The sequence below is a fragment of the Cucumis melo genome, chromosome 11 (genome assembly GCF_025177605.1).
Source record: "Cucumis melo cultivar AY chromosome 11, USDA_Cmelo_AY_1.0, whole genome shotgun sequence".
In the NCBI taxonomy this organism is placed as follows: domain Eukaryota; kingdom Viridiplantae; phylum Streptophyta; class Magnoliopsida; order Cucurbitales; family Cucurbitaceae; genus Cucumis; species Cucumis melo.
Genome location: NC_066867.1, coordinates 18,010,892 through 18,035,822, shown reverse-complemented (window position 1 = coordinate 18,035,822; position 24,931 = coordinate 18,010,892). Strand labels below are relative to the sequence as shown.

At 34.1% G+C, this 24,931-nt stretch overlaps 1 protein-coding gene and 1 long non-coding RNA gene across 4 annotated transcripts; one reads left to right on the top strand and one right to left on the bottom strand.

Moving 5' to 3' along the window:
- Positions 1-766: 766 nt before the first annotated feature.
- LOC107990938 (uncharacterized) lies at positions 767-3,112 on the bottom strand. The gene is made up of 2 exons (XR_001762783.2): positions 2,462-3,112; positions 767-1,369 (listed from the first exon to the last, which is right to left on the bottom strand). It is a non-coding gene; the product is annotated as an uncharacterized LOC107990938 (long non-coding RNA).
- A 2,669-nt stretch (positions 3,113-5,781) lies between these two features.
- Positions 5,782-16,806, top strand: LOC103490504 (transmembrane E3 ubiquitin-protein ligase FLY2-like). Of its 3 annotated transcripts, none has more exons than XM_008450041.3 (15): positions 5,782-6,313; positions 7,318-7,390; positions 8,216-8,343; positions 9,101-9,216; positions 9,474-9,534; positions 9,644-9,710; positions 9,782-9,859; positions 11,589-11,749; positions 11,900-11,959; positions 12,109-12,202; positions 15,190-15,357; positions 15,578-15,906; positions 16,078-16,191; positions 16,295-16,460; positions 16,572-16,806. In XM_008450041.3, the coding sequence occupies exons 1-14, from the start codon at positions 6,152-6,154 to the stop codon at positions 16,394-16,396; spliced, it is 1,713 nt and encodes a 570-aa protein (XP_008448263.1). In that variant the 5' UTR covers positions 5,782-6,151; the 3' UTR covers positions 16,397-16,460; positions 16,572-16,806. The 3 variants fall into 3 exon arrangements, with proteins under 3 accessions (XP_008448263.1, XP_008448262.1, XP_050947467.1); XM_008450040.3 differs by having other exon boundaries at positions 9,474-9,561; XM_051091510.1 differs by lacking the exon at positions 16,572-16,806 and having other exon boundaries at positions 9,474-9,561; positions 16,295-16,464.
- Positions 16,807-24,931: the final 8,125 nt, after the last annotated feature.

Below are 24,931 nucleotides of genomic sequence, written 5' to 3'. Positions count from 1 at the left end.
GTCTAGGTTAAGGCTATGGGATAAAAAGGTGCATGCCCAACCTATGTGTTGCTAAATGCATGATAATGAACTGTTAGTACAAGTCTTCCTCTTTCTCACCCAAGTGCATGCAAGCAGTGAAAGAGGTTTTCTGGTAAGTCCAAGGTAAAAAATAGGGAACTAGCTTTCTAAGTGGATTTATCTTGCGTTACAACCTTATGCGGTAAGTATATTGTATGAAATATGCACAGTATATTGTTCCTAACTCTTTAAATGAAATATGCACAGTATATGTACAGTAGAGCAACAAGGTGAATATGGCGATGAAATGCAATGAAACATGAACTCAGTGCTTTGGCGTGGGAGGAAGAAAAATTCTAATTAATTATATGTAAAACATGAGAGTTTAACATTTTGAGGCAATGCAAAGTATCTATTAACTTTAGAATGAAGGCAAGCAACCTTTCGATGCTTTCACCATACTTGCTCGCCTCTCGGGATCCAAATACTTGAAGTTAATCTATGATTTGTCTCTATACTATTTGTTTGGATTATAAGTAATTTGCTACAATCTCCTAGCCTTATGGTTAGCAAAACACGGGTTATCATGCATTAAGTGATAACAATCATTACTTTATCTTTTCTCTTGAAGAAGATAAGGTATTGGTGGTTGTATTTGGCTAATCAAGACTTATAATGCATTCAAGTAGAATATCTATTGTTAAAACAACTTATATTACGCAAACAATTAACTAAACATGCAATGAATGTAAAAATAAAAGAAATATAGAAGAATGATAGAAAGAAAACATTGATAATATAAATAAAGCTTTAGGCCTCTCGACCATGGAGTTAATATTACAAATCAATGTTACAAAATACACAAATGGGACACATAAAAGTGAAGCAAGTCACAAAGTATGAGTGTTCATACTCTTTGGCTCCGGGTTTGCTTTACACGAAGGGGAAATGGAATAGGGGAATCTCTCTCTCTTTTTCAGACACTTACCTAAAACAGAGAAAGGAATGGAGGGAAAAAGCATTTACTCTCTATAATTTAGTTTGTCGAAATTCGCACACGTCCAATGAAGGAGAGAAGCCTCTTATTTATAGGTGAAAAGTGATGTGACAGGACGGTATGGGAGCAAGCAAACATGGGTTCTAATTAATTCTGATAAAGCTGAGTAAGCGCCACAACGGTACCTTATTAGCTCTACAGATATTCACACCTGCTGCAGGTTTCGTGCCAACTACTCTTTTGTTTGCTAGTGCTTTATCTCTCGCCTAGTCTTGTTATAGTGGTCTCTAGGTTAGTTCTCTTACATCCTTCTCGCTTAACATTATCTCGCCGGATTGCTCTTCATCTTGCCTAAAATCCTAAAATAAAACGCTAAAACACGATAAACAGGCATAAGGCTCTTTTGTAATACGCAATGCACAATTTAGTCAACTTCCTTACTTTCCTAAATGTTTTCTTCCATTTTTATGCATTAAGGCTTCATTATTCTACTCAAAAGACTATAATAACTTGTATTTCTACATGTTATCACTTATGGGTACATCTTAAAATATTATATATGATTTGTAAGTGAAACTACTTTATATAAAACTCGATATATTTAATAAATACTTAACATTGTAATATATAATCGCCTCTGCATGAATTACTATAAGTTTTTTTTTTTTTTACTTTTTTGGCCTAGAAATAGAACCCAGTACTCTTTGTCTTCTATGTCTATCATAATTATCTTCAGAAATTCTTACACAAACCATATATCCGACTGGAAAAAAAACATAACATTATCATTAACAAACTACTTCTGCAAGTACATTTTCAATATAAGAAGTATCTCCAGAAAATATAAAACACACCAAACAATAAGAATCTACAAACTACTACAATTTTAAACAGACAGAACACAATAAACCAATTCCATATAAGGAACAATAGTGGATATACATCAGAACGTATCTTCTAAATACCACAATTTTATCTTCGAAAATTTATAATACACTAACTCATATACTCTAGATACCATGATAAAATTTCACATTATCTTCTACTTGGATAACAGAAGTAGATACACACCAGTACAAAACTATGAAAATCAACAACTATTTGAACATATATACTAATATCTTTGGCCATTGTATAATACACTACACAGATATCACATATACCATTCAAAAGTGCCACGTTTTCTTCAGATTTCCAAGGGACACAATTTAATATTACTTCAACCTTCATTCTACTGATTCAAAAGCATGCACCCATCCCATATACTATTTCCATTCATAAATAATTATTGGGAAACAACATGCATGTTGGATAAAAAAAGTAGTTCTTGGATTTCATCTATAACACGTCATTATTGTTCAAACCCAAAAATAAATTTGGATAACGTCTCGATTTTAGTTTCATCCCAAATCCTCTGTAATATACCCTAATCAGTTTACTGAAGAACAAACAAAAAATGCTTACCTTGCTAGTATGTTACGGTTAAATTCTTTACTTTGTCAGCATCGTCCTTCAATGAAACCTTAGTTTTCATAAAAAAATTAGAAAACAGGTAATTGGTCGATTTCATTCCAATATGCTTGCAGTTAGAGGAGGTTGCTTAAGGAAGGTACTTTCCAACATGTTTGAAAAAAAAAAGCGAATATCCCTTATTCTGCAATTTCCTTAATAGTGACTTTCCCTTGTTTCGTCGTGAGACCTGAACTCGCATCGAAAGAAAGAAATCCGAAAAATTCCTTGCTTTCCTCTTTCTCCTCTTGTTGGAACTTCTGGAAACTAGGTTGACGATCCCAAGAATGGAAGAGAGGAGAGCTAAGCTAAATAAAGCGAGAGGGTCGATTGGAAGGGAGAGAGGCATCTCTTTTAGTCCACGTAGCGGTTTGAAACTGGGTTCAGATTCTTCCTTCGAAGAGGTAGGTTGTAGGATCAGTTGATGCTTTGGCTGCTATCTCTATTCCCAGGAGGGAGGAAAGAAGGCTGAATTCATTTTCACTTACCCTAAAATGAGAATCGTGAACTTTCGACTCCCCACACCCATGAGTGAGTTCGAGCTCCTTCTATCAAATTCAATGGAGAAATCAAAAGCTGTTGGTCATTTGGGCCTTAGTTTTGTGTAAAAACCCACTGCGTTACCTTTTATGTAAAAAAAAATGACCATTTTAAACTTTGATCGGTCCCTATTTAGGTCAGGTCACGTAAGTTAAAATCCCTAAAAATTATTAATAAATATTTATTTAAAAATTTTATTATAAAATATATATATTTTTTAAGGGGTTTTTATAAATATGTATCATAAATTAGACTCATACCACATTATTTTTATATTTGCAAAAATAGCAAAATTGAAGTCCAACCCACATTTTAAAAATACGAAAATTATGAAGCTATCCTTCGTCATTTCACATATTTTTCTTCCCTTCACGTTTTAACTTTTCATCTAATTCCAATATATACGGTTGATACACCAATATATACGGTTGATACACCAATATATACTATTGATGCACCTGATTTGTTTCACTGTTGTTCTGCTTATACACTTTTTTTACTCTCTAATACTTCACTAATACATATTATTAGTTTGAAACACTTTGATATATTGTGGATACATTTGCTCAACTATTGATACACTCAATCAATTAAATTCACTTGATGCACTAAGAATGATACACTTTATATATCGTTTATACACTTATTATTGTTTGTTGATACACTTGATAGATTTAATACACTTGATCACTTGCTAAACTTCATTTATACATATTATTAGTTTGAAACACTTATATGTTGTTGATACATTTACTCAACTGTTGATATACTCAATCAATTAAATACACTTGATGCAGTAAGAATGATGCACTTTATATATTGTTTATACATTTGTTATTGCTTGCTAATACACTTGATATATTTAATACACTTAATTAGTTGCTAAACTTTAGTGATACATATTATTAGTTTGAAACACTTGATATGTTGTTGATACACTTGCTCAACTGTTGATGCACTCAATCAATTAAATACACTTGATGCACTAAGCATGATACACTTTATATATTGTTGATACACTTATTATGGTTCGTTGATACACTTGATATATTTAATACACTCAATCACTCTTGCTAAACTTCATTGATACATATTATTAGTTTGAAACACTTGATATGTTGTTGATACACTTGCTAAACTGTCAATACACTCAATTAATTAAATACACTCAATTAATTAAATACACTTGATGCACTAAGCATGATACACTTTATGTATTGTTGATATAGTTGTTATGACATGTTTACAGTCTTAAGAACATGTTGAACATCATTACTGCCTATAGGCAACCAATTAAAACTAGAAGTTCAATACATGACTAAACCTGAATTTCAATACGAATCAAGTTCATAGAATAATCAACTGATGATATCACTCCATCAACCAAAACACAAATTGTTTTATAATCCACGTAGCAATGTTGCTCATCCCATTGACCACTCTGAAAAACAATTACTGCAAGCTTAACCATAATTACAATGAACTGCAACAATTTTGGAAAAATAAAAAACACGTAGTAAGTGTTTTAATCAATTAATACATATAATATTAGTACATCATACCACTGATAGAAAAAATTGATATAAACTAAAAAAAACGTAACTAAATAAAACCTAACGAATCTGCAAAGCCTCTTTCAGTAAAAGATATGAGAAACAAATAAAAGAGATGATGAAGAACAAATCGTAGGCTTAATTTCAATAAATAATAAATATGAGCGATTCACAGAAAGAAGAAGGAAAAGATAATGATCAAACTCCCTTATCAATTTTTGACACCAAAATACGTACATAAGTATAAGAAAGAATATTAGGACTTTAAAAAAGGGAAAGAAATACATAATTTTTGTTTTCTCTGGAGAAAAAATGAAGAGAATAGGAGAAGAAGACAATAAAAAAAAGAAGAAGAGAGAGAAATCTAAAAGAACAAAATAAATAGGGCAGAAAAGGACGGTGGAGAAGAAGACGAGGAGAGAAGTAGGCGAAGAAGAGAAACTGTGTAGAAGAACGATGGAGAAGAGGAGAAGAAAACGAAGAATGAAGGAGAACGACCAAAGAAAGAAACTGAAGAGGTGTAGAAAAAAGTGGAGATTAAAAAAAGGACAATTTTGGAATAATGAAAAATTAAAATAAAAAATATTAACCAAAATTTAAAAGTTGCTATATTTACAAAATTGAAAAGGTTAGTGTTAATATTTCTAAATTAGATTTTTATTATGCCACCCAATACAATTTCCTTTTATTTAGAGTCATTTGCACGTTTTAAAATTTTTGTTTAATCTATGTTTCTTACAAATGATTTTTTTTTGTTTGAATAATATTTTGTCCATTTTGTTACAATTTAGTAGAAATTTAGACATTTTTTTTCTTCAAAGAAGTAGAAATATGTAGACTTACATCGACATTGAAGGACATAAATTTAATAATTTGGTGATCAAATCCACAATATAGCAACCTAGTATGACATCTTTGCAATTCAATTTTGAATTATATATATAAAAATTGGAACTTTCCTTAATTATTGTAACACTAAGATTAAGAAAGGAAAAGTATTTGGCAACCGATGAAGAGAATAATATTTGGTAAGTCAACCATTAGCGGCCTCTAATTATCCATCCAGCTTTGCATCAAGAGATCCAAAACAACAAGCGAAAACACGCATGCGAGCTCCTTTGTCCCCATATATATTTAAAGAAACTAATGAGATGAATAAATTATGGTTTTTTTTTTTTTTTTTTTTTTTTTTTTTTTTTTTTTTTTTTATCTTTATACAAATTGCAAGGCTTCTTCTACAGAACAGGGTTCGATTGTACTATTTGGCATTTGTTTATGAGTAAAACTGGATCAGCAACATCCGTTGAAACGAGGGCTTTCTTCGGTTTTGCTCTTGCTTCACAAGGTTAATTAGTCGTTCAGCTTTCACCATCTGTATCCGACTGTGGGTGTCGTGCTTCTTGGTAGTTCTTGTGTTTTGACTCCAATTGAAGCAATCCATTTGTCTTTTAAGCTCTGTGCTCGAATGGGTTTTGCTTTATTTCTCTTGGGTATTTGTCGCCGATTGGAATCATTGAGGTTTATGGTTGATAATTAGCCTTATTTTCCTGATATGGTGGGCAGAGAAGGTCTTGGGTGTTCGGAATTCCAGATAAGTGGATTTGGACTTTTTTCCAGAACTGTTATTGCTTTGTGGGTTATTCATTGTTTGGTTTCCCAGCCTGTGGATGGTCTTAGACCATTGAGGGAGAGGGCTCGATCATGGGGCGATGAGGTTTGTAGACTTTATTTTTTTGAAATCTTTTTGTGGGCTTTGATGTTAATTAATGTTCGTTATTATTTTTTCAATTGATGTTCTTGATTAAGTTTGTTGCTATTCATTGTAGTTCCGTGTGTTGAAAGATTTGAGTACCCATATGCGTTACAATTTGACTTGATTTTGTGAGTTTTAGATGATACCTGCTTTCTTCGAAATGTCTCAGTAACCTGGAGAAGGTTGAGTTGTGAAAGAGATTGTCTTCTGAATTTTAGTTTTGAATGACTTGGTGCGATTACCGTATGTACAGTCGGAAGTCTATTACTGAATTTCATAGCTTAGAAAGTGTGTGAGATTCACTGCTTGAACAATTTTTGGAGGTGGCAATAGGAAAGTAGTAACGTTGTGTCAAAATCAAGGGACCCCCTACTTGTTTCTGTTGTGCTGAACTTTCTTGTACGCAATGTGGAAACACATTGTGTATTTCCACAATGAGCTGATGCCTCAGGCTTAGCTTAAAATGTTCTAAAAATCAGTTCTTCGTCTCAGGCTTACAATCAGCTGATGCCATTCCACAAGTTCTGAAGAATATTTGTTTCTCTTCTTTCTCTCCTATTGCTAGGATTTTGTTTCTTTTTGGTTTTTTGTTTAGCTCCTCCATTTAATTAAGTCTAAACTTTTTTCATTTCGTGAGACCTGGTTTCATGTCACAGATATGCCTATGGATATATAATGGTGTGAATTATAAAATGGTGGACGTGTTGTTCACATTTTTATTTCTGCGATTTCCCAAGTTGACATGTCAGTCAAAATTCTTTACCATTTGGTACCGATAACTGCATCCTTTTTTGAATAAAATTCTGAATCTGTAACTATTAGATTTATTGGTCATCTTTGTTAATATGTTATGGTGATATATCTTTTTTGTTTGCTTTTTTGAATAAAATTCTGAATCTGTAACTATTAGATTTATTGGTCATCTTTGTTAATATGTTATGGTGATATATCTTTTTTGTTTGCAGTGGTTGTTTGTAAGAAAAGATAAGAGTGATTTGGGTCCATTTTCTGAATGGAATATTACAGGAACATATAGAGGTTTGTACTTATCCATCATTGTCTAATGATATTCTTGTTCTCTAGTCTTAACTTCAGCCTCTTAGCATTTCTTTTGCACGATTTTGTCATGTATGAACGTTTGAAGAGACTTGTGTTAATTGTAATATGATTTTGCTTGTCTGAGTTACTATAAATTGTTAGGAATATTTATTGCAGAAAGTTTGTTGTGCTCGATTATCGTTTATTGCTTAAAGAAGTCTGCCATTCCTTTTTAATATCTTGTCTTATGAGTTGAACACCCAATAAAACCTGCTATATTTCTTTATTTGTTCTGTGGCTGAATAATCATTTGATCTCTGTCAATGTCTGTACTTATTTTTACAATTTCAATGATTAAAATTTACCAAAAAGGGAGCCCAACTTTGACCAATTAGCATTTGCACGATTTTGTCAAGTTTGGCAAATGTTTGAAGACACTTTTATAATATGATCTGGCTTGTCCCCAGTCAGTATAAATCATTAGGAATATGTTTTGCAGAACTTCTTTTGAGCTTGACATCTTGTATTGCTTAAAGAATTCTGCAATTCCTTATTCATATCTTGTCTTAAAAGTTGAACACCTGATAGACCTGCTATAGTGCTTTGTTTCTGTGGCTGTGGATTAATTTGATCTCTGTCTATGTGCATATTACACTCTCACCGATTGAAATTTACAAGATAGGGAAGTCCTTGTTAGGGTAGTTATGAAAAGTTCCTTCAACTTGCAAAAAGTGGAAACGAATGAGTGTCAAAGGGTACTTTGTTTTCACGCTAAGTGGTAACTACAATAAGAACTAATTTCTTGCATGGAAATGTAAATTGCAGGCAGTTGGAGTTTTCTAGATTCCACAAATAACTCTTCCAGGTTTCCAGATTTCAGAAATTCCAATGGGAATTCAATCATTGAATTAATTAGTACACCTACCAAAATATCTGGTGTACATTATGTTCAGGTGAGGTCATTCAGTGTTTTTTTTTTTTGAAAAGACAAGACAATTCAATTGTGTCTTGTGTAGATGCAGTAGAGATCGATGTTTTTGTGTATTTATGTACTCAAATGGAACTTTTTTTTCTTTTTTGGTAGTCATTAAGATTGGTAAGTTATGGCAAAAAATATGGCTTTGGAACATAAGAATTTATACTCTTGTTTTCCTGTATTTCTTCGTAAAAATATCTTCCACTCTAGATGGATCTTTTTTGGTATGGAACTTTTTTTCTAAATATAAACTTTAGAGTACCTGGTCCTAAGAAAATTCTCTTAAGCTTATCTGGGATTTTGAATCTGAGCTAAGTGACCCTTTTATTCTGCAACTTCCTGTGAGTGTGAGGAATTTCCATGTTGAAATTTATTATATTTATATTAAAATATGCTAGCATACTTTAGGGAGTTCCTTTTGTATGCCTACTACAAGAATTTAATGGCATCTACTTTGCAGTTATTCAAAGGTACTGTGTAAAATTGAAATTAATGTCATTACAACCAAATAGACACTTGCATTCCGTTGTGTAATGTTAGTATCATAAATGACATTTGCTTGCCATAACATTTTTTTTTCGGTATACATCTCACATTTGTGCTTGTGCCTTTAGAGTTTGGATGATAAATGTATGTCGAATTCTTTATTTCTTTGACCTTCATTTTCTTTCACATCTTTTTATCTTTATTTTTTTACCTTCATTGTTTTATATCTTTTAATTTGCTGATAACAGGGAGTTGTTATTTTTCATGATGTAATTGGTAATGAACATGAAGTTGGTGGAGTTCAAATTAAGGTTGAGGGTGTGTATATTTGGCCTTTTAGACAGCTTCGGATGGTAGCTAACAGGTAAACTTCCAGTTGCTTATCTTTTGACTAAAAAATTGCCACCATCTCTGTTTAGAAATACCATCTTCATATTCCCTGTGTGCCTTCTTTATGATATTATGTGCCGTTTCCAATTTATCTCAGTTCATCCTCCTTTTACTGTCATTGTTATTTTATTATAGTGGTTGTTTTTGGTTATGTCGATTAAACTATTAAAGCTAGTCTACTTGTGTCCTTTGAATTTTTAACATAAGCTTAGTTTCATTTTCTACTTACAGCGGAAAGGGAGGAGAATTTAAACAAGAAGTTGACAGTATTTTATCCAATCCCTATCATCTGGCAAGGCTTCCTCCTTCGAGGATAAATGTTGTTATTCTTTAAATAATGCAGTTGATTTCATCATGTGAATTATCCTTACTGATGAAGCTTCTAAATAACTTCTGAACAGCTTGGAGTTTTCTCCTCCCAGGTGTTCCAAGAATCTCCACAAGATAAGATGTGGAGAAGAAGCCACTGTAATTTTCTCACTTGGACTTCAACCCACTTTCAGTTATGTCGGTACTGATTTTTTCCTTTCTTATTGCAGCACCAATCTATGAAATGGAGAAGCATTGCAATATTGAAATAGCAGCTCAAATATCACATTTCTCTTCTGCACAAAATGGTACTTGATGTCTCAGCTTATGATTTATGCTTTTTTATATGTCATTCTACTGGCATTATTGGCATGATTTTGCTTAGTTGGAGCCCCTTCTTTTAAAGGGAACTCCCTTTTAAGTGGGCTTTCTCTTCTCTCTGTGAAAGTTGTTGCTTTTAAGATCATGTTCTTCACAAAAGGCAATGTTGTGTGTGGGTGTAGCTATACTTGTTTTTCCCAGCATTTAAGAACGTGCCGACAGAGTACACAACTTCCCATGGTAACATTGTAGCACTTTCTTATGCATTCCAAAAGCCAGTGGATTTGCTTTGATACTGGAGTTGCATCAGAGAAATAGCAATTTTTTTATCTTTTTCATAAAGCGAAAGCTTAACTGCTTGATTACTTATTTTATTACCGCTTAGAAACTTGAAGAAACATTTATAAGCAACTATATCTGGAGAAAGAAGTCTCTTACATTCTTCAAGAAACATATAGGCCGGCAGAATCTATGTGGTCTAGTACATTCCTTCAATTAATTCCTTGTACATAGACCCATCAGGAAGTCAACTACTGTTTATAATTCCAAAAACTTTAAGCGTTATTTCTTTCAACCATTCTAATGATAGTGGCTATCATGGTTTAGTTTTGCAGTAGAAGATAAAGTAGAACCTTAAATTCTAATTAGGCAAAGAGTAATGTCTGCTTCTTTTTTCAGCTACCATGCTTTGCAAAAGGTATCGTTGTCAGTTTTATAATTGAAATTGCCAGTCATAGTTGAGTGGGGCCATCTCTTTTAAGTTTCAATACTCTGATGACTCTTCATGCCTTAACATACTCCAACCAAAAACAATATACAAGGGTTCTATTTGGTAACCAATTTATTCTTTCAATTTCTGACAGCGTTTGCATCTTTCTTAAATAAAAGAGCTGAATTTTGGGTGCACCTCCTGATCTGTGGCTTTATGCTTGTTCATTGTACTTTGAACATTAGTCTTGTATCATTATCTTAATGAAGAGGCATGTTTCTTGTTAAAAAAAAGGAGCTGAATTCTTTGTCAAATTCTAAAAACAAAAACAAGTTTTTTAAATGCTACTTTTTTTAGTTTTCAAAATTTTGCTTGGTTTTTGGAAATGTGAAAAGTATACAATAATGCAAAATGTTTATAGATGAAAGGAGTGTTTGCATGTTTAATTTTCAAAAACTAAAAACAAAAGAAACCTAATGATTACCAAATGGCATATGTGTTTGCTTCTAGCTTCAGTTTTTCTTAACAGCCTTAGACAAAACTTCAACGTCCTAATATATTAGGATTGTGACATGACCATGTGAACATAAATATCAGGTTCAGATGCGATGCTTTCCTGTATATTTCTTCAGAATCTTCATTAGAACTTCGCTACGAACAGTTTTCTTGTCATTTCTCATCCGATGATCTATGTCATAACATAATCATAAAAAATTCAATGCTGCTTGGCCTTATTTCTAGTGCAATGAAGGAGATTCAATCATGTCTCTGTGAAATGTGAAACGTAGCCTCAAGGGCATTGTTGTCTTTCTTGATGCCCAGTCATTTTAAGAATTTAATCAAAGTAAAGCCTATGGAGGAACTTGGAAGCACCTGAATTGATCTTCACTAGGTTAAGAAGTGCATGAAATAACGGGGAGTTTAGTTGTAGATTCTTTTGTTCTTGATCTTTGATTCAACTTCTCTTATAAATTGGCATTTCTTCTTGTGACTTATATACGTTGCAGTAAATGGAGAACATGACCATTACCATATTGAAGGATTAATGGAGTCTCCGGCAGTAGATGATGATGGAGATTGCTTTTCACCCTTAGTATTAAATGCCACTTCTGTGAACATTGAAATCTACTACAACAAGGCAGTGAATTATACCTTGATGGTCACTTTTGTATCCTTTTTATGTGTGTTGGGCTTTTTCTTACATTTATGTATTGAGTTTTTTTTTTTTTTTTTTTTTTTTTGGGGGGGGGGGGGGGAAGAGAAATTTCCTAATATATATTTGAAAACGTTGTTGGTTTACTTAACAAAATTTCATTAGATCTCCTTCCTTCAAGTACTTCTCTTAATTCGGCAAATGGAACATAGCAACACTCAATCTGTAAGGACTATTACATTTATTTTGGGGTGATCCCTGGATTTTGATATCGGTTATGTGTCAGATATTGATGCTCTACCTATGTCACTTTCTTTTAAGCTATAGTTGCTGGGTAACTCAATTTATCTATAACTTTAAATTGTATCTCGCAGGGTGCTGCCAAAGTTTCAATACTGATGATTGGGCAGCAGGCTATTATGGACGCTTATCTATGCCTTCTGCATTTGACAGCAGGAATATTAGTTGGTAAGTTTAAATTAAACTGTGATTTCCAGCTTCCCTTACATTACTTCCCAAACGTGTTCGTATTATATGTGAAGTTATTTTCTATCATCTAGAATTTATTGTATAGACCATGTTTTGGAGTGTAGTTTTCTTTTAACGGTGAGAGGGTTAAAAGCTTAGTACTCGGTATGATTGAGAAGAAGAGCTTCAGTGTGGTGATTGTCAGGAAGTGGAGGGGGGGAGACGGTGTCTCAATCTTCATTATATCCCTTACGTGGCTCTGTGAAAGGTTTAGAAGCACCAATAGGATATTGAAGGGAAACTGATTCTCTAGGAAATTATGCTGTGATGATTATGTTTTGTGGACTGATAAGACTTTAAACTGGAGAGTTACCAAGAGGGATTTGTAAGAATGATTGAAGGGTTATCCAATGTTATTAGCACACATACAAGGGCGAAAAATGGTTTTGCAAGTGATCAGGATATTGCTATAGCGATAACCAATAAATTTTCTGCCAAGACAATATGTGCTAGAGGGCCTTCTCCAGTTTAGGTAATTAAGAAGATATTCAAGAGATAAGACGTTGCTCCATTTGATAGCTATTAGCATTTTTAAAAAATGATTTTAGGGAGTCTCAGGAGACTTTTAGACATATTGATATGATATAAAGGAGGTGATCATCCATTCTTGTGGTTGATACATTGAAAGCATCGATCATTTGGCATTTTAAGAGAGTTCGCTACCATAAGATTGTTTTAAACTTAAAACTTTGGGGGTAGAATAGAAACTCTCAAAATGTTAAGTGCAAAAATTGAAATCATTATATACGGGCATCCTTTATAAACTATCTTTGAGGCAGGAGCATACTTGAATATGATTAGTTCTATTGCTTTTACATCTGTCCTTGAGTCCTAAAAAAATAAATTAGCCTTGGAGATGATATCATCGTTGTTTCTGATTGGCCTCTCAAGTTTCCACAACTTCCCTTCAAAGACAATCCAAATTGGTAGGAGTTTAAAGCCACCATAACCTGGAGCCCTCGTTTGACCAGAAGATGGGATGTTGTAAACCTCACTCCAACAATCAAAAGAAATTTACAATACCGAATCTTGCAACTACTACTTTGATGGTGTAGCAATGGTGGCAAGTCCGTGTTGATCTTTAGAGAAGTGCGTTTAGTTTCATTAAAGCTAATTCTCTAGTTATTGCTAGGTAAATGGAGGGGATTTCTGATGGATAAAGAAATGTGAAGACGAGAAATAAATTGCAATGGGTAAATGTAGCTAAGAATAAGAGTGATTTAGTTTTCGTGAGCAAGATTTCTATGCAATTTCAGTAATCAATTTCTATTAATTAGTCATGCAATTGATTTATTGTATGCACATAGACTTGCTTGACACGACCTAGCTAGCCTCCACAAAGGCCGACGACTAGCACACTGAACTAAACATCTTAAGTCCTATTGGGACCCAGCTAGCCTCCACAAAGGCGACAACTAGAACATTGAACTAAACATCTTAAGTCCTATTGGGTTCTAAAGCGATCATATAAAACTCTTGACTTACACATTAATCTTTAGGATTCCATTGTGTGATCAGCTGATGGCGAGCCGTCACTTAACTAATCAAGCTATCCTTAAACTTAGTTAAGACATGCATTCTAGCTGAGCTACACAGCACATGGCTAGCTAAATGCTAATTGATTGAATATGGCTACGTGAGAAAACCTTCAGTCGATTAGCAAGAGCAACACATGCTCATGAGAGATAACCAACAAAACAAATGTGTATTTAGAAGTTGAAATAGATTCAAAGGAAAACATGAATCAATATACATTCGTCTAACAAAGATCTCAATAGAATTACAAGGTGTTGCTCCCAAAAACCAAATACAACATTACTTCAATATCTCATGGACAAGAGGAAGAGGAGAGCTTCCAATCCTTGTTTACAACCCAAAATAGAATGCAAATCTAACTTAGAAATGCAAGAAGGATAGAGGAAAAAGACGAAATTTGAGTTTCACTCCGACCTTCATGCTTCCCCACATCGTAAAACCCTAAAAGAGGAAAAGAATATTTATAAAATCGGCCAGAGTGCAGCTGCGATGTGGAGAGAGCTGCTGCTCTTTAGCTATAGTGCTGCAGCAAAGCGCTGAGCGCTGCGGCGCTTGAGTATGTGTGCTCATTTTCTTCATCCGTCACTCTGGGGTAGAGTTGCAGTGCTCCCGCCTTTGCACGCAACTACCTTTGAGTGCCGACTGCTGGGCCAGTGCATGGTATGCCCCAGCCCCATTGCGCTCGGTCCAGGGGCATTTTGGTTATTTTGCTCCTCTTTAAGTTCCAGTGCTTGACCTCACTCCCAATAGCTCCAAATTAACCCCCAACGGCACAAAACTCCCTGAAATGCATGATATGCTCGATAATTCTACAAAAGTAGGCATTTAATCACATTATACTTAACAAGCAAAATGAGTTAAGGACATAAAAGCAGCTCTTTTCGAGAGCTATCAAGCCCCTATTGTAAGAATACAGTATGAAAACTCCATCAACTAATCATACTAGTAGAGTTCTAATATTCGGTATTCTCTGTAATTTTGGCCATATAAATTTCTGTAGAGCATTATAAAATTGTATGGGCTTTGGCTATGTCTGAAGATATTTATCAGTAATGTGTTCGTCCACCTTACTCAGAAAAGTAATGAAGTCTTGTAGCCTCTTTTTAGTTTGTATTGGCATTTAGTTAAAGTTTGCAGCCGCTATCAGTCACATAAAGGTTGAAGCTGCTACATTACATTTTGGATATTTCTAATTTGTCTATATTAGATGGATTTGAATTCTTTAAGTGTAGAGATCGTCATTCTTTTTGTGTGGCAGTCCATTGTGTTCTGGACAATTTATTGTTTATTTGGCTCCTTTACTTATGTGTATTTTAAAATTATATATCAATTATCGTTGATCTTTTCCAGTAAATATTTTTAATTTAACCATGCTTCTGTCTTTTCTTCAGAATCCTTATTTAATGCTTTTGCAACTGCTGCATTTTTCAAGTTCGTTGTGTTCTCAATTTTTGAGATGAGATATCTTCTTGCAATATGGAAAGCCAGTAGGCCTATGAACAATGGAGAAGGTTGGGAAACCATGAGACGTGAACTTTCAGTTCTATATAGCCGTTTCTGTGAGTATCATATCTCGACTGAAATTTCTTTAATCAGCACGATTTTGACTGGAAATTTCATTAATTTATTCCTTTGTACGAAGAGTGCATATCATTGCAAGTTGTGACTAGTGCCATTTAGGTATCAAATTATGACCACCATTTATCTCTTCTCATATGCAAGCTTGCCTAATTGCTAGTTCTGTTCAAATTTTAATCAATCTTTCATGACTTTCTGCAGATGGAATTCTCTTGGGAGGCATTTTCCTTATGTACGAGTTGCATCGTTTCCTAAGACCGATCCTTCTCCTCATGTACTCCTTTTGGATACCTCAAATAGTCACCAACGTTATTCGTGACTCTAGAAAACCTTTGCATATATATTACATCTTAGGAATAACAATAACTCGGCTTGCAATTCCATTATATGTCTTCGGCTGTCCCCACAATTTCATGCGTATTCAGCCAGATAAAACTTGGTGCATTTGTTTGGGCGTTTTTACTTTTCTCCAAGTGGCCATTCTTCTTCTTCAGCACTATTTTGGATCCCGGTGGTTCATCCCCCGTCAGGTTAGGACTAAGGAATATTATCTTGCTCTGCAATTACTACATAAATATGTGCATCTCGCTGTACCTCTCCCCCCTCTTCCCCTGGCTTTAATCCAAGATGCCACTCTCTGCTATGGCTATTATATGACAAAGGATGATTTTTCATCATTGATTTTGCATAATTTGTCACAGGTTCTACCTGAGAAATACAGCTACTACCGGAGGATAGATCAAAATGGGAATCATGCTACAGATTGTGTCATTTGCATGACAACCATAGACGTTTCACGCCCCAACGATTGCATGGTATGCCTGCACAATTTGTCTTCATGGTTTTTGGTAACCTATTAGTCTCTCAGTACCCACGATATCATGATCAATTTTTAACTTGGTGCGTCATGTCATATAGATTACTCCATGTGATCATTTCTTCCATTCTGGTTGCTTACAAAGATGGATGGATATAAAGATGGAATGCCCAACTTGCCGCCGTTTGCTGCCTCCTGCCTGATCGTATCTAGTTGTATCTACATTTATTTACAAGTCAACTGACATTTCCTTGCCCCAAAATTTTGGTATGTAATAAAGCATTGAATTCCAGTTGTAAAAATTGAAGTGTTACACCTTATTTTTTCAAGGGTGTTGCAAGTGGCTTCATCTTCGTATTTATGCCATTTCTTTCTCAGGTTGGGAAAACAAGGGCAGATTTGAAGCAGCTTTAAGATGTTATGTAGAGAGTTACAATGTTGGGCTTCAACAATCACATCCAGTAGCTGATCTGTATTGTTTGTATAATGTATATCTTTTCTGTACATTTGATACGATATCTGTAGTTGAATAGGTAGTAGAAGTGAGTGAATCTCTTCTTACGTTGAATCTTTTGTATTATGCTTAAAATAATAAAGTAACATTAGCTCTTAACTTGCACTGCACTGAACAATCCCATGGCAAGATCTTGCTTACTATCTTGTGTTCTCAGAGCTCATTTTGGAACCTTCATTCCCTATCTAATGGTAGGGTTGTGAGGGACCCAGATTCATGCAGTGGCTTAAAAGAGTTGTTATTTTATTTTTACATTTAAAAACTCATTACAAATAGGCCATTAATCTCAAGCTTTTTAAAATGATAGATTTGGAGACATTTTAGTGTATCTAGATTTTGCATCTAATTTTTATTTGGTTAAGTCGTAAAATGTTATACTAAATTGAGTTTTAAGTTTGATTTCTATTGTTATTGGTGTCTAACGTTTATTAATTTAGGGGATATGAACCTGTGATCTTTTGTCTACAGTACAAACATTTATCGATTGAGTTGAGTTTATATCGGTGATGTCAAAGGTAAAGTTAATTTTAGAATTTACTTCATGATTATTTGAAGAGATTTTTAAATATAACAAAAAAATTGAAGTTATTTACGACAAATAGCAGAATCATTAAATTTTATATTATATTTTTAGAAAATTCTATTTTTTAAATTAATTAATTGAAAGTTACTGTCTAAGGTTAAAGTGAACTTAAGTGGGTATATTAGGTTTCAAAGTTTTAAAATGTTGGACAAATGAAAATAAAATTTTAAGATTAAAAATATAATATTAAGACAAGACTAAAAATATCATATTTTGAAATTAAAAAACCAAAAGATATTAATTTCAAAATTTAAGATTAAAAGTGTAAACATTTAGAAACCTAAAAACTAATTACCTAAAATTTTGTAAGTTTCTCTTCCAGAATTTTGTGGTCTCTAAAATTTTTTCTAGTAGTCACCTCTAATTCAACAGCATCATTTTCTATTAAGTTAATCTTGAATTTCTCCCTCTCTTACAAAAACTCCTATCCCCCAACTATATTGCTCTACCAAACTTGAAAGAGACATATTGTAGTTTTTCAACTCCCATTCTTGGAGAACACCAGCAATTTCTTCCGTATGGATAAAATTTAAAATTTACGGCACTAATTAAATTCTAAAACAATTAAATAATTTGATGGGTTAATGCAGAATATTACTTTTTTTTTTTTTTACCCATTTCTAACAAACAGGAAATCAAACCAAAAGAAGAGAGAAAAAAAAAATGAAATGAGAGAGAAAGAGGAAGACAAGTGTGTCGAACCTGGGAAGTGTTGGCCCACTTCCTCCTTTCTCTTTTATAACTTGGCTGATAATGATTCGCGGCTTCCATCGTTCGTCTGCCCTAAATTTTTTCTAAAGGTCTTTTTAATTATTTATTAATTTCAGCTTTAGCTTCCTTCTAGGAACTTTTTAGTAATATAACAAAACTGCAAATTATCTACAACAAGTTTAGAAACGAAAAAGACTCATAGGCCTACAATACGAAATACAAAAGTTACCCCAATAAACGTGGGATTAATCATCCGCGTGTGCGCCCGACTAATGTTAATAAATGATTATTAGACGACATCGTGTAGAATAATATGCAATTAATACACAATCTTGTAAGTTACCAAATACATAAACGATCAACAATAAACGCTAAACGATAACAAAATACTTTAATGATTATCTTTAATGATCGTGTAAATTATTTTAACGATTATCTCATATGAGTGTCTGATCACTTTTGGAAATATAAACGATAATCATACACGATTCTGTACATTATATAAACGATAATCATATATATAAACGATAAGGTAATAACAGTAAATGATGACGAAAAAGTTTAAGTATACACGATCATGTAGAGAAATTTCAACAATCGTTTATAAAAGTGTAAACAAACATTTACAGAAACTTCAATAACTCGTAAATTACAAAAATGCCATCAAAATGAAAGGGCTATAAAAAGGTGAAGGAACTTGCTTAGACTTTTTCGTTTATCGTCTTCCTCATCAATCGTTTATATCCTAGTAACTACTTCAACAGAACTATCGCGATCGACGATCTAACTTGCATACAAAAAAATTTGAATATATGTTCATTTCGATCTATCTTCATCATCTACATATATCTACCACGATCTATGTTGCATACAAAAGGTCTGAGTCTATATTCATTTCGATCTATCTCCATCATCGACATATATCTAGCACGATCTATATCGCATACAAAGAGATCTTAATCTATATTCATTTCGATCAATCTATATCTATCACGATATATCCCACATATAGATACGTCTGTTTCTATACTGATTGTATATATTTCATTAAATATAATTTATATTAGTCTTCTTTTTTACAAATAAATGGTGAGCAAGAATCAACAAGCATCGTGTAGCAAAACAATAAGGTGTAAAGTAAAGACAGAAGAAAGAAAAATAAAGAAAGAAAAAGGAATAAAGGCAACAAACTAGAATGTGAATATCTGTCTGTATAGCATTGTATATTTGTGTATCTTTTTCTTTATAGCGCTCTGCATTTGTAAATTTGTTTAAACTTACCCTTGTTGTTTAAAACATACAATTTATTATGTCATTCAACAGGTGAAACACTATCCAAATGACATTATATGAAAGATGAACAAAAAAACCTTAGAATTAATATATACTATAGTTTAGAAACATTGAATCAGATCAAGTCAAAAATAGACAAAAGAATTCTTTCTCGAGTTTTGACAAACAATCTTTTTGGCCAGTTCCTTAACATTAAAATGGCCAAAATACTAACACAATTCCTGATTTTTCTATTAAGAAAACAATGCCATACAAAAAAAACTAATGTCCTTGCTTTCAACTTCAATGGACATATAGCAGAATTTAGGCTGAAAGACTTTTGTTTTGTGATTGGACTAAAAGGTCACAAATTTCCTGAGTTAAATCTAGGAGAAAGAAAAAAAGAAAATAGTCTGAAAAATGTGTTTTTTTTGTCATGATGATTTTATAACAGAAGAGATATAGAAAGAACTTTCAAAACGTTGTGCAACGTGGAAGACTCATTGAAAGAAAAACTAGTTAACCTCTATATCTTAGAAACGTTTTAATTCCCAAGCAGCAACACAACCACATAAATCTCCTACATCTAGACATATTGGATAATAAAGAAATCTTCAAAGGCTATCTATGGGGAAGGTTATCATACATCCTAACATATCAGTTCTTGAAAAGAACATCCTACTGTGACAAGGATGTTGTATACCTTCAAGGGTTTCCCCTTGCTTTAGTCTATTGGGCTTTTGAGAAAATACCAAGACTTTCCAATTTAGATGTAGGATTTGGAAGAAAGCTTGAAACAGAAGGGCCGCCAATTGTAACATGGGAATGTTTGGAAACAAGTGACTGGAGGACTCTGAAGATCGACATTTTTGAATCTGAGAATGTAAGTAAACTTAGAGCATGCTTTATATATATATATCTAGATAAACAATGAAAGATTTTCTATCCATGTCTATTTTGAATAGATAATGATATAAGTCTATCACTGTTTATCAATACCTTTACTACTTTTTTACTAATAATCTAATATCATTTTATTTGTAGTTCTCTATGACATCTCTAGACTCATCAGAAGAAGAGTCTCAAACAATTTTGAGATATTTTAAAAATATTGAGAAGCAGGAAAGAAAAGAAAAAGCAAAGCAACAGGATAAAAGAGAGAAAGAAATGGAAAAAAACAATGAAACAAATAAAATTTTAAATGAAATAAAAGAAATCAGAAAAAATCAAGAAAAATAGAAACATAACAAATATTATTAGGACAAGGAATAAAAGAAATAAAAAGCATGTCGACAATGGTTATGACAAGCTTGAATGTTCCACCACCATAAGCCAAACTTCAACAACAACAAAATGAGAAAGAAATTGCATATACAAAAGTCGTGGAGAAAAATAGACCACCTACTTGTAGCCTTGATCTTCTTGATGATGATGAACAAGTTGATACAATGGTGAAGTATGCAACAACACATTGCCCTACGGTTAGTGCCTTATTCATTATGTATTCATTTGTTTTGTTTAATGTTCCTCAATTTCCAAATAAAACACGATTATGTTGTTTCTTTTTCTTTACAGAAAACTGTCGTTTTGGAAACACAAAGTAGTTTGGAAACAATGGCAACTACAGATTTTGAAACACTCAAACACAAATATTGCTGCAGGTTTAATTCTTTTTCAAACAATAAATATAACTCGTATCGATAGATATAATTTATCTATCTGGATATGTTTTGTTCATGATGTTTCTGAACATTCTTACTTTATGTGCTTACAGATAGATGAAGAAAACGAAAAGAACAACTGGTTTATTCATTTAGGAACACCAAAAACACATGTATTGACACAGGTTTTAATTTGTTTAATATACAACTGGTTTCATGATCGTTTAAATATATTAATCGATCGTTTAATATAACTAAACGATCATTTAAAATAACTAAATGATCGTTTATGTATTTCACACGACTGTTCGTTTAGTTTGTAATTATTTAATTTATATATTTTTTAATTCTTTGCTACTCAACTGGTTTCATGATCGTACATATATATTTAAACGATCTTTATATTGCATGGCTGTCTATATTTTCTTGCACAATCATTTTGACAGCACATTCTCTTTTTACATTCAGATAATTGAATTTAAAGATGGAGAAAAAAAAGAAGAAATCGAAAATAGGAGCTAGGAATATAAAACAAAACGAAGCCAGATTCAATTGGGAAATATTGTAATCGTTGAAGAAAAAAATAGAAAAGCAAGGGGAAGAAAATGCAAAAGATACAACAAAAGGAAAACAAAAGTTGATTGAAGAAGATGAGGTTGATAATAACGAAACTGAAACTGAAGAAGAAATTGATATTGATGGCAGTCAAGAACCATAAGAAGTTGAAACAAAAGGAAACAAGAGAGAAATTAAAGAAATGCAAAAGGAAAATAATGTTAGTCAGCAAAAAAAGACAGAAGTCTCAACACAAGAAGAAATCAGCAAGAGAAACGAAAGAAAAATGTCAACTCAAGAATATATTGATACTACTTCATTCTTCGACCTACAAAGTTTTCAATATTTTAGAGATGATTTATTTAATTTTCGAAAATTTCTTTATTTTATACTTGAGAAATTTGTATTTCATTTCACTCTTTATATCCCACACTATCTTGTAAAACGTATAAATGGATCAATTACATTTATTACCATGATCGTTTATATTCAACGATACCATCATTTAATCGTATAAAGACATAGTCGCTTAAATAATATACTCCACGATCGCGTAAATTGTACAACATCATCGTTTAACATTATATGTTTTTTCCATCGTTTAACAATGCGATCACTTACATTTTTTTACTTAATTAACTATCGTTTATATATATATATATATATATATATATATATATATATATATATATATTAAACAGTAAAGAATACGATTCAATATTTAAAAAAAAGCATGTGAATTTACAACATTACCCATTTGGTAAAAACAACTAATATATATGTAACGACCCAACTTTCCGGACTAAGCTGAGGTCACTACTCAGTACTAAGACTCGACCACACAACACAAAATTTATAACGGACCGGTTACGATTTCTTAAAACGTTAGAAATATTACAAAAAACAGTTTCGGGCCCTATTTTAAATCACAGTCACAAAAGTTTCAAATAAAAACTCAGGTCATCAGTTCAAAAATCACAAACCAAATATTCTAACAAAATACATCAGCGGAAGCAATAAAGAAAACCAGACGCGTCCAGATGACCTTCACGCATCCTTCCTGCCTCTCGTCGGTCTGCCCCTCGCTGTGCCCTTACCTGAAAAGTTTAAGAAGAGAAAGGGGTGAGTATAAACATACCCAGCAAGGGACCCACTACTGGGCCCGTTAGGGAACAACAGTTAACTTCCTACTCAGGGGTACCCTACATAACAATCTAGTGGTTCCGTAGAACGCACATATCAGTCTACTGCTCCCGAAGGATGCACATATCAGTCTAGTGCTCCCAAGGATGCACATATTAGTCTAGTGCTCCTGAAGGATGCACGTATCAGTCTAGTGCTCCCGAAGGATGCACGTATCAGTCTAGTGCTCCCGAAGGATGCACATATCAGTCTAGTGCTCCCGAAGGATGCACATATCAGTCTAGTGCTCCCGCAGGATGCACATATCCGTAAGGTACACTACCCCATAGATGAAGCTAACCGTTACCCCTCAGTCCATACTAAACCGTCTACCACAGTCATACCCCATCAACACTCATATTACAATTTCGCCATAGGCTTTGCCAGTCAGATAGTATAGGTTTAAACAACTACACCCTCAGTTGCTATACGCGTTTCCAATTCGCACACCATTATGGTAACCGCTAGACCCAATCAACTAATCAATCAAAATCGGACTCACCGTCTTTCCCCGACCAACTCCATGATCAATGTCCAGACCAATGACTACCACGTACCTAACCATAAACCTCAAGGTCCATCGACATACAATTCCAATTTACAACGTAGCCTATTAACATAACCACACTATACCGAACATCCAACATCGGGGTCTATCCGCAAGCAACTCCTTACACCCGATAGCACACAAGCTACAACTAGCGGTCGCGTTACCTTTACATCAGACAAGAGTATAGCAACAATACTTAAAAGTCAAACACACATACTTTTATTCGGTACAGTTACCAACGTGTAATCCCCTGTGGATTACTACGTTTCCAGCCTCGATCCGAGGTCCAGTAGTAGGAAAACCCTTACCTGAAACTTGGTTATGCCCCTCGATCGAGTCCACGCTCAACGGATCCACCTAAACGAAAACAGGAAGGTTTTAATCGATGATACTAGTAAAAGCCATATTAAATGGTCCTAAGGAACATCCGTTGACTTACCCAAGGAAAGGAAAGCTATCTTCAAACAAGCCTACCGCGGAACCCGAGAACTTATACGTCAACTCCTTAATACCTTCAAGGGAGAAAAGGTGGGACCAAATCTTATTCCAATATTCAAATTCGAATCGGACGTAGCAACATTAGGAAATCCATCAAAATAATCCTTATCGAAGACTCACCGTGACCCGAAGTGGAGGGAGGAAAATATAACTTAGGTGGCTCGGCTCGGCTTGGCTCACCCTCGGCTCGGCTCGGCCCGACCTTGGCTCACGGCTCGGCTCATGGCTCGACTCGGCTCGGCTTGCGGCTCGGCTCAACTCAGCTTACGGCTCGGCTCGGCTCGGCTTGTGACTCGCGGCTCGACTCACGGCTCGGCTCGCGGCTTGTGGCTCGCGGCTCGGCTCACGGCTCGGCTCGCGGCTTGTGGCTCGCGGCTCGGCTCAACTCGCGGCTTTGGTTAGCCGGCTCGCGGCTCGGCTCGGCTTGGGTTGCTGCTCGGCTCGGGTATGGATGGTGGCTCGGCTAGCTCGGGTCCGGTCGGGTTTGCAGCGTGAAACGGGGCAACCATGAGCGACGGATCTCCGACGTTCGACGACCGTGAAGAATCACAGCTTGGAGGCGTTCGACGACCGGCCTTGCTCCAACGCGGCGGACGACCGAAGGAGGGGTGCACGCCGGTGGCTGGCGTCGTGAGCCCGAGAGGAGATCAGAAACGAACGGGGCCGCGACGGTCAAACATTGAAGCTGGAGAGTTTCGACGATGAAGACGGAGACGGACGACCACCACAGAGACGGAGATGGAGATGTGCGCGAACGGAAGGAAAAAAGAAAAGAAAAGCGGGCGGCGGCGAACGATGTAGGAAGAAGAAGAAGAAGAAGAAGAAGGAGAAGAAGAAGAAGCCGAGGGGGGGGGGGGGGAAGAGGCGCGTGCGTTAGGGTTTTAAAAAAAAATTATTTTATATATATATATATTAAGTTAAATAATAATTATGATAATAATATTTAATAATAATAATAATAATAATAATAATAATAATAATAATAATAATATAATTAATAATAATGTAATAATAATATTAAATAATAATAATAATAATATTAAATAATAGTAATAATAACAATAATAAATTATAATAATAATAATAAATAATATTAATAATATAATTAATATCATATTATTATTATAGCAATTTACAAAACATTAAATTCAAAAAAAAATTCGTATCCCCACAAAAAGATAAAATTTACCTCGAAAATTCGGGACGTTACAT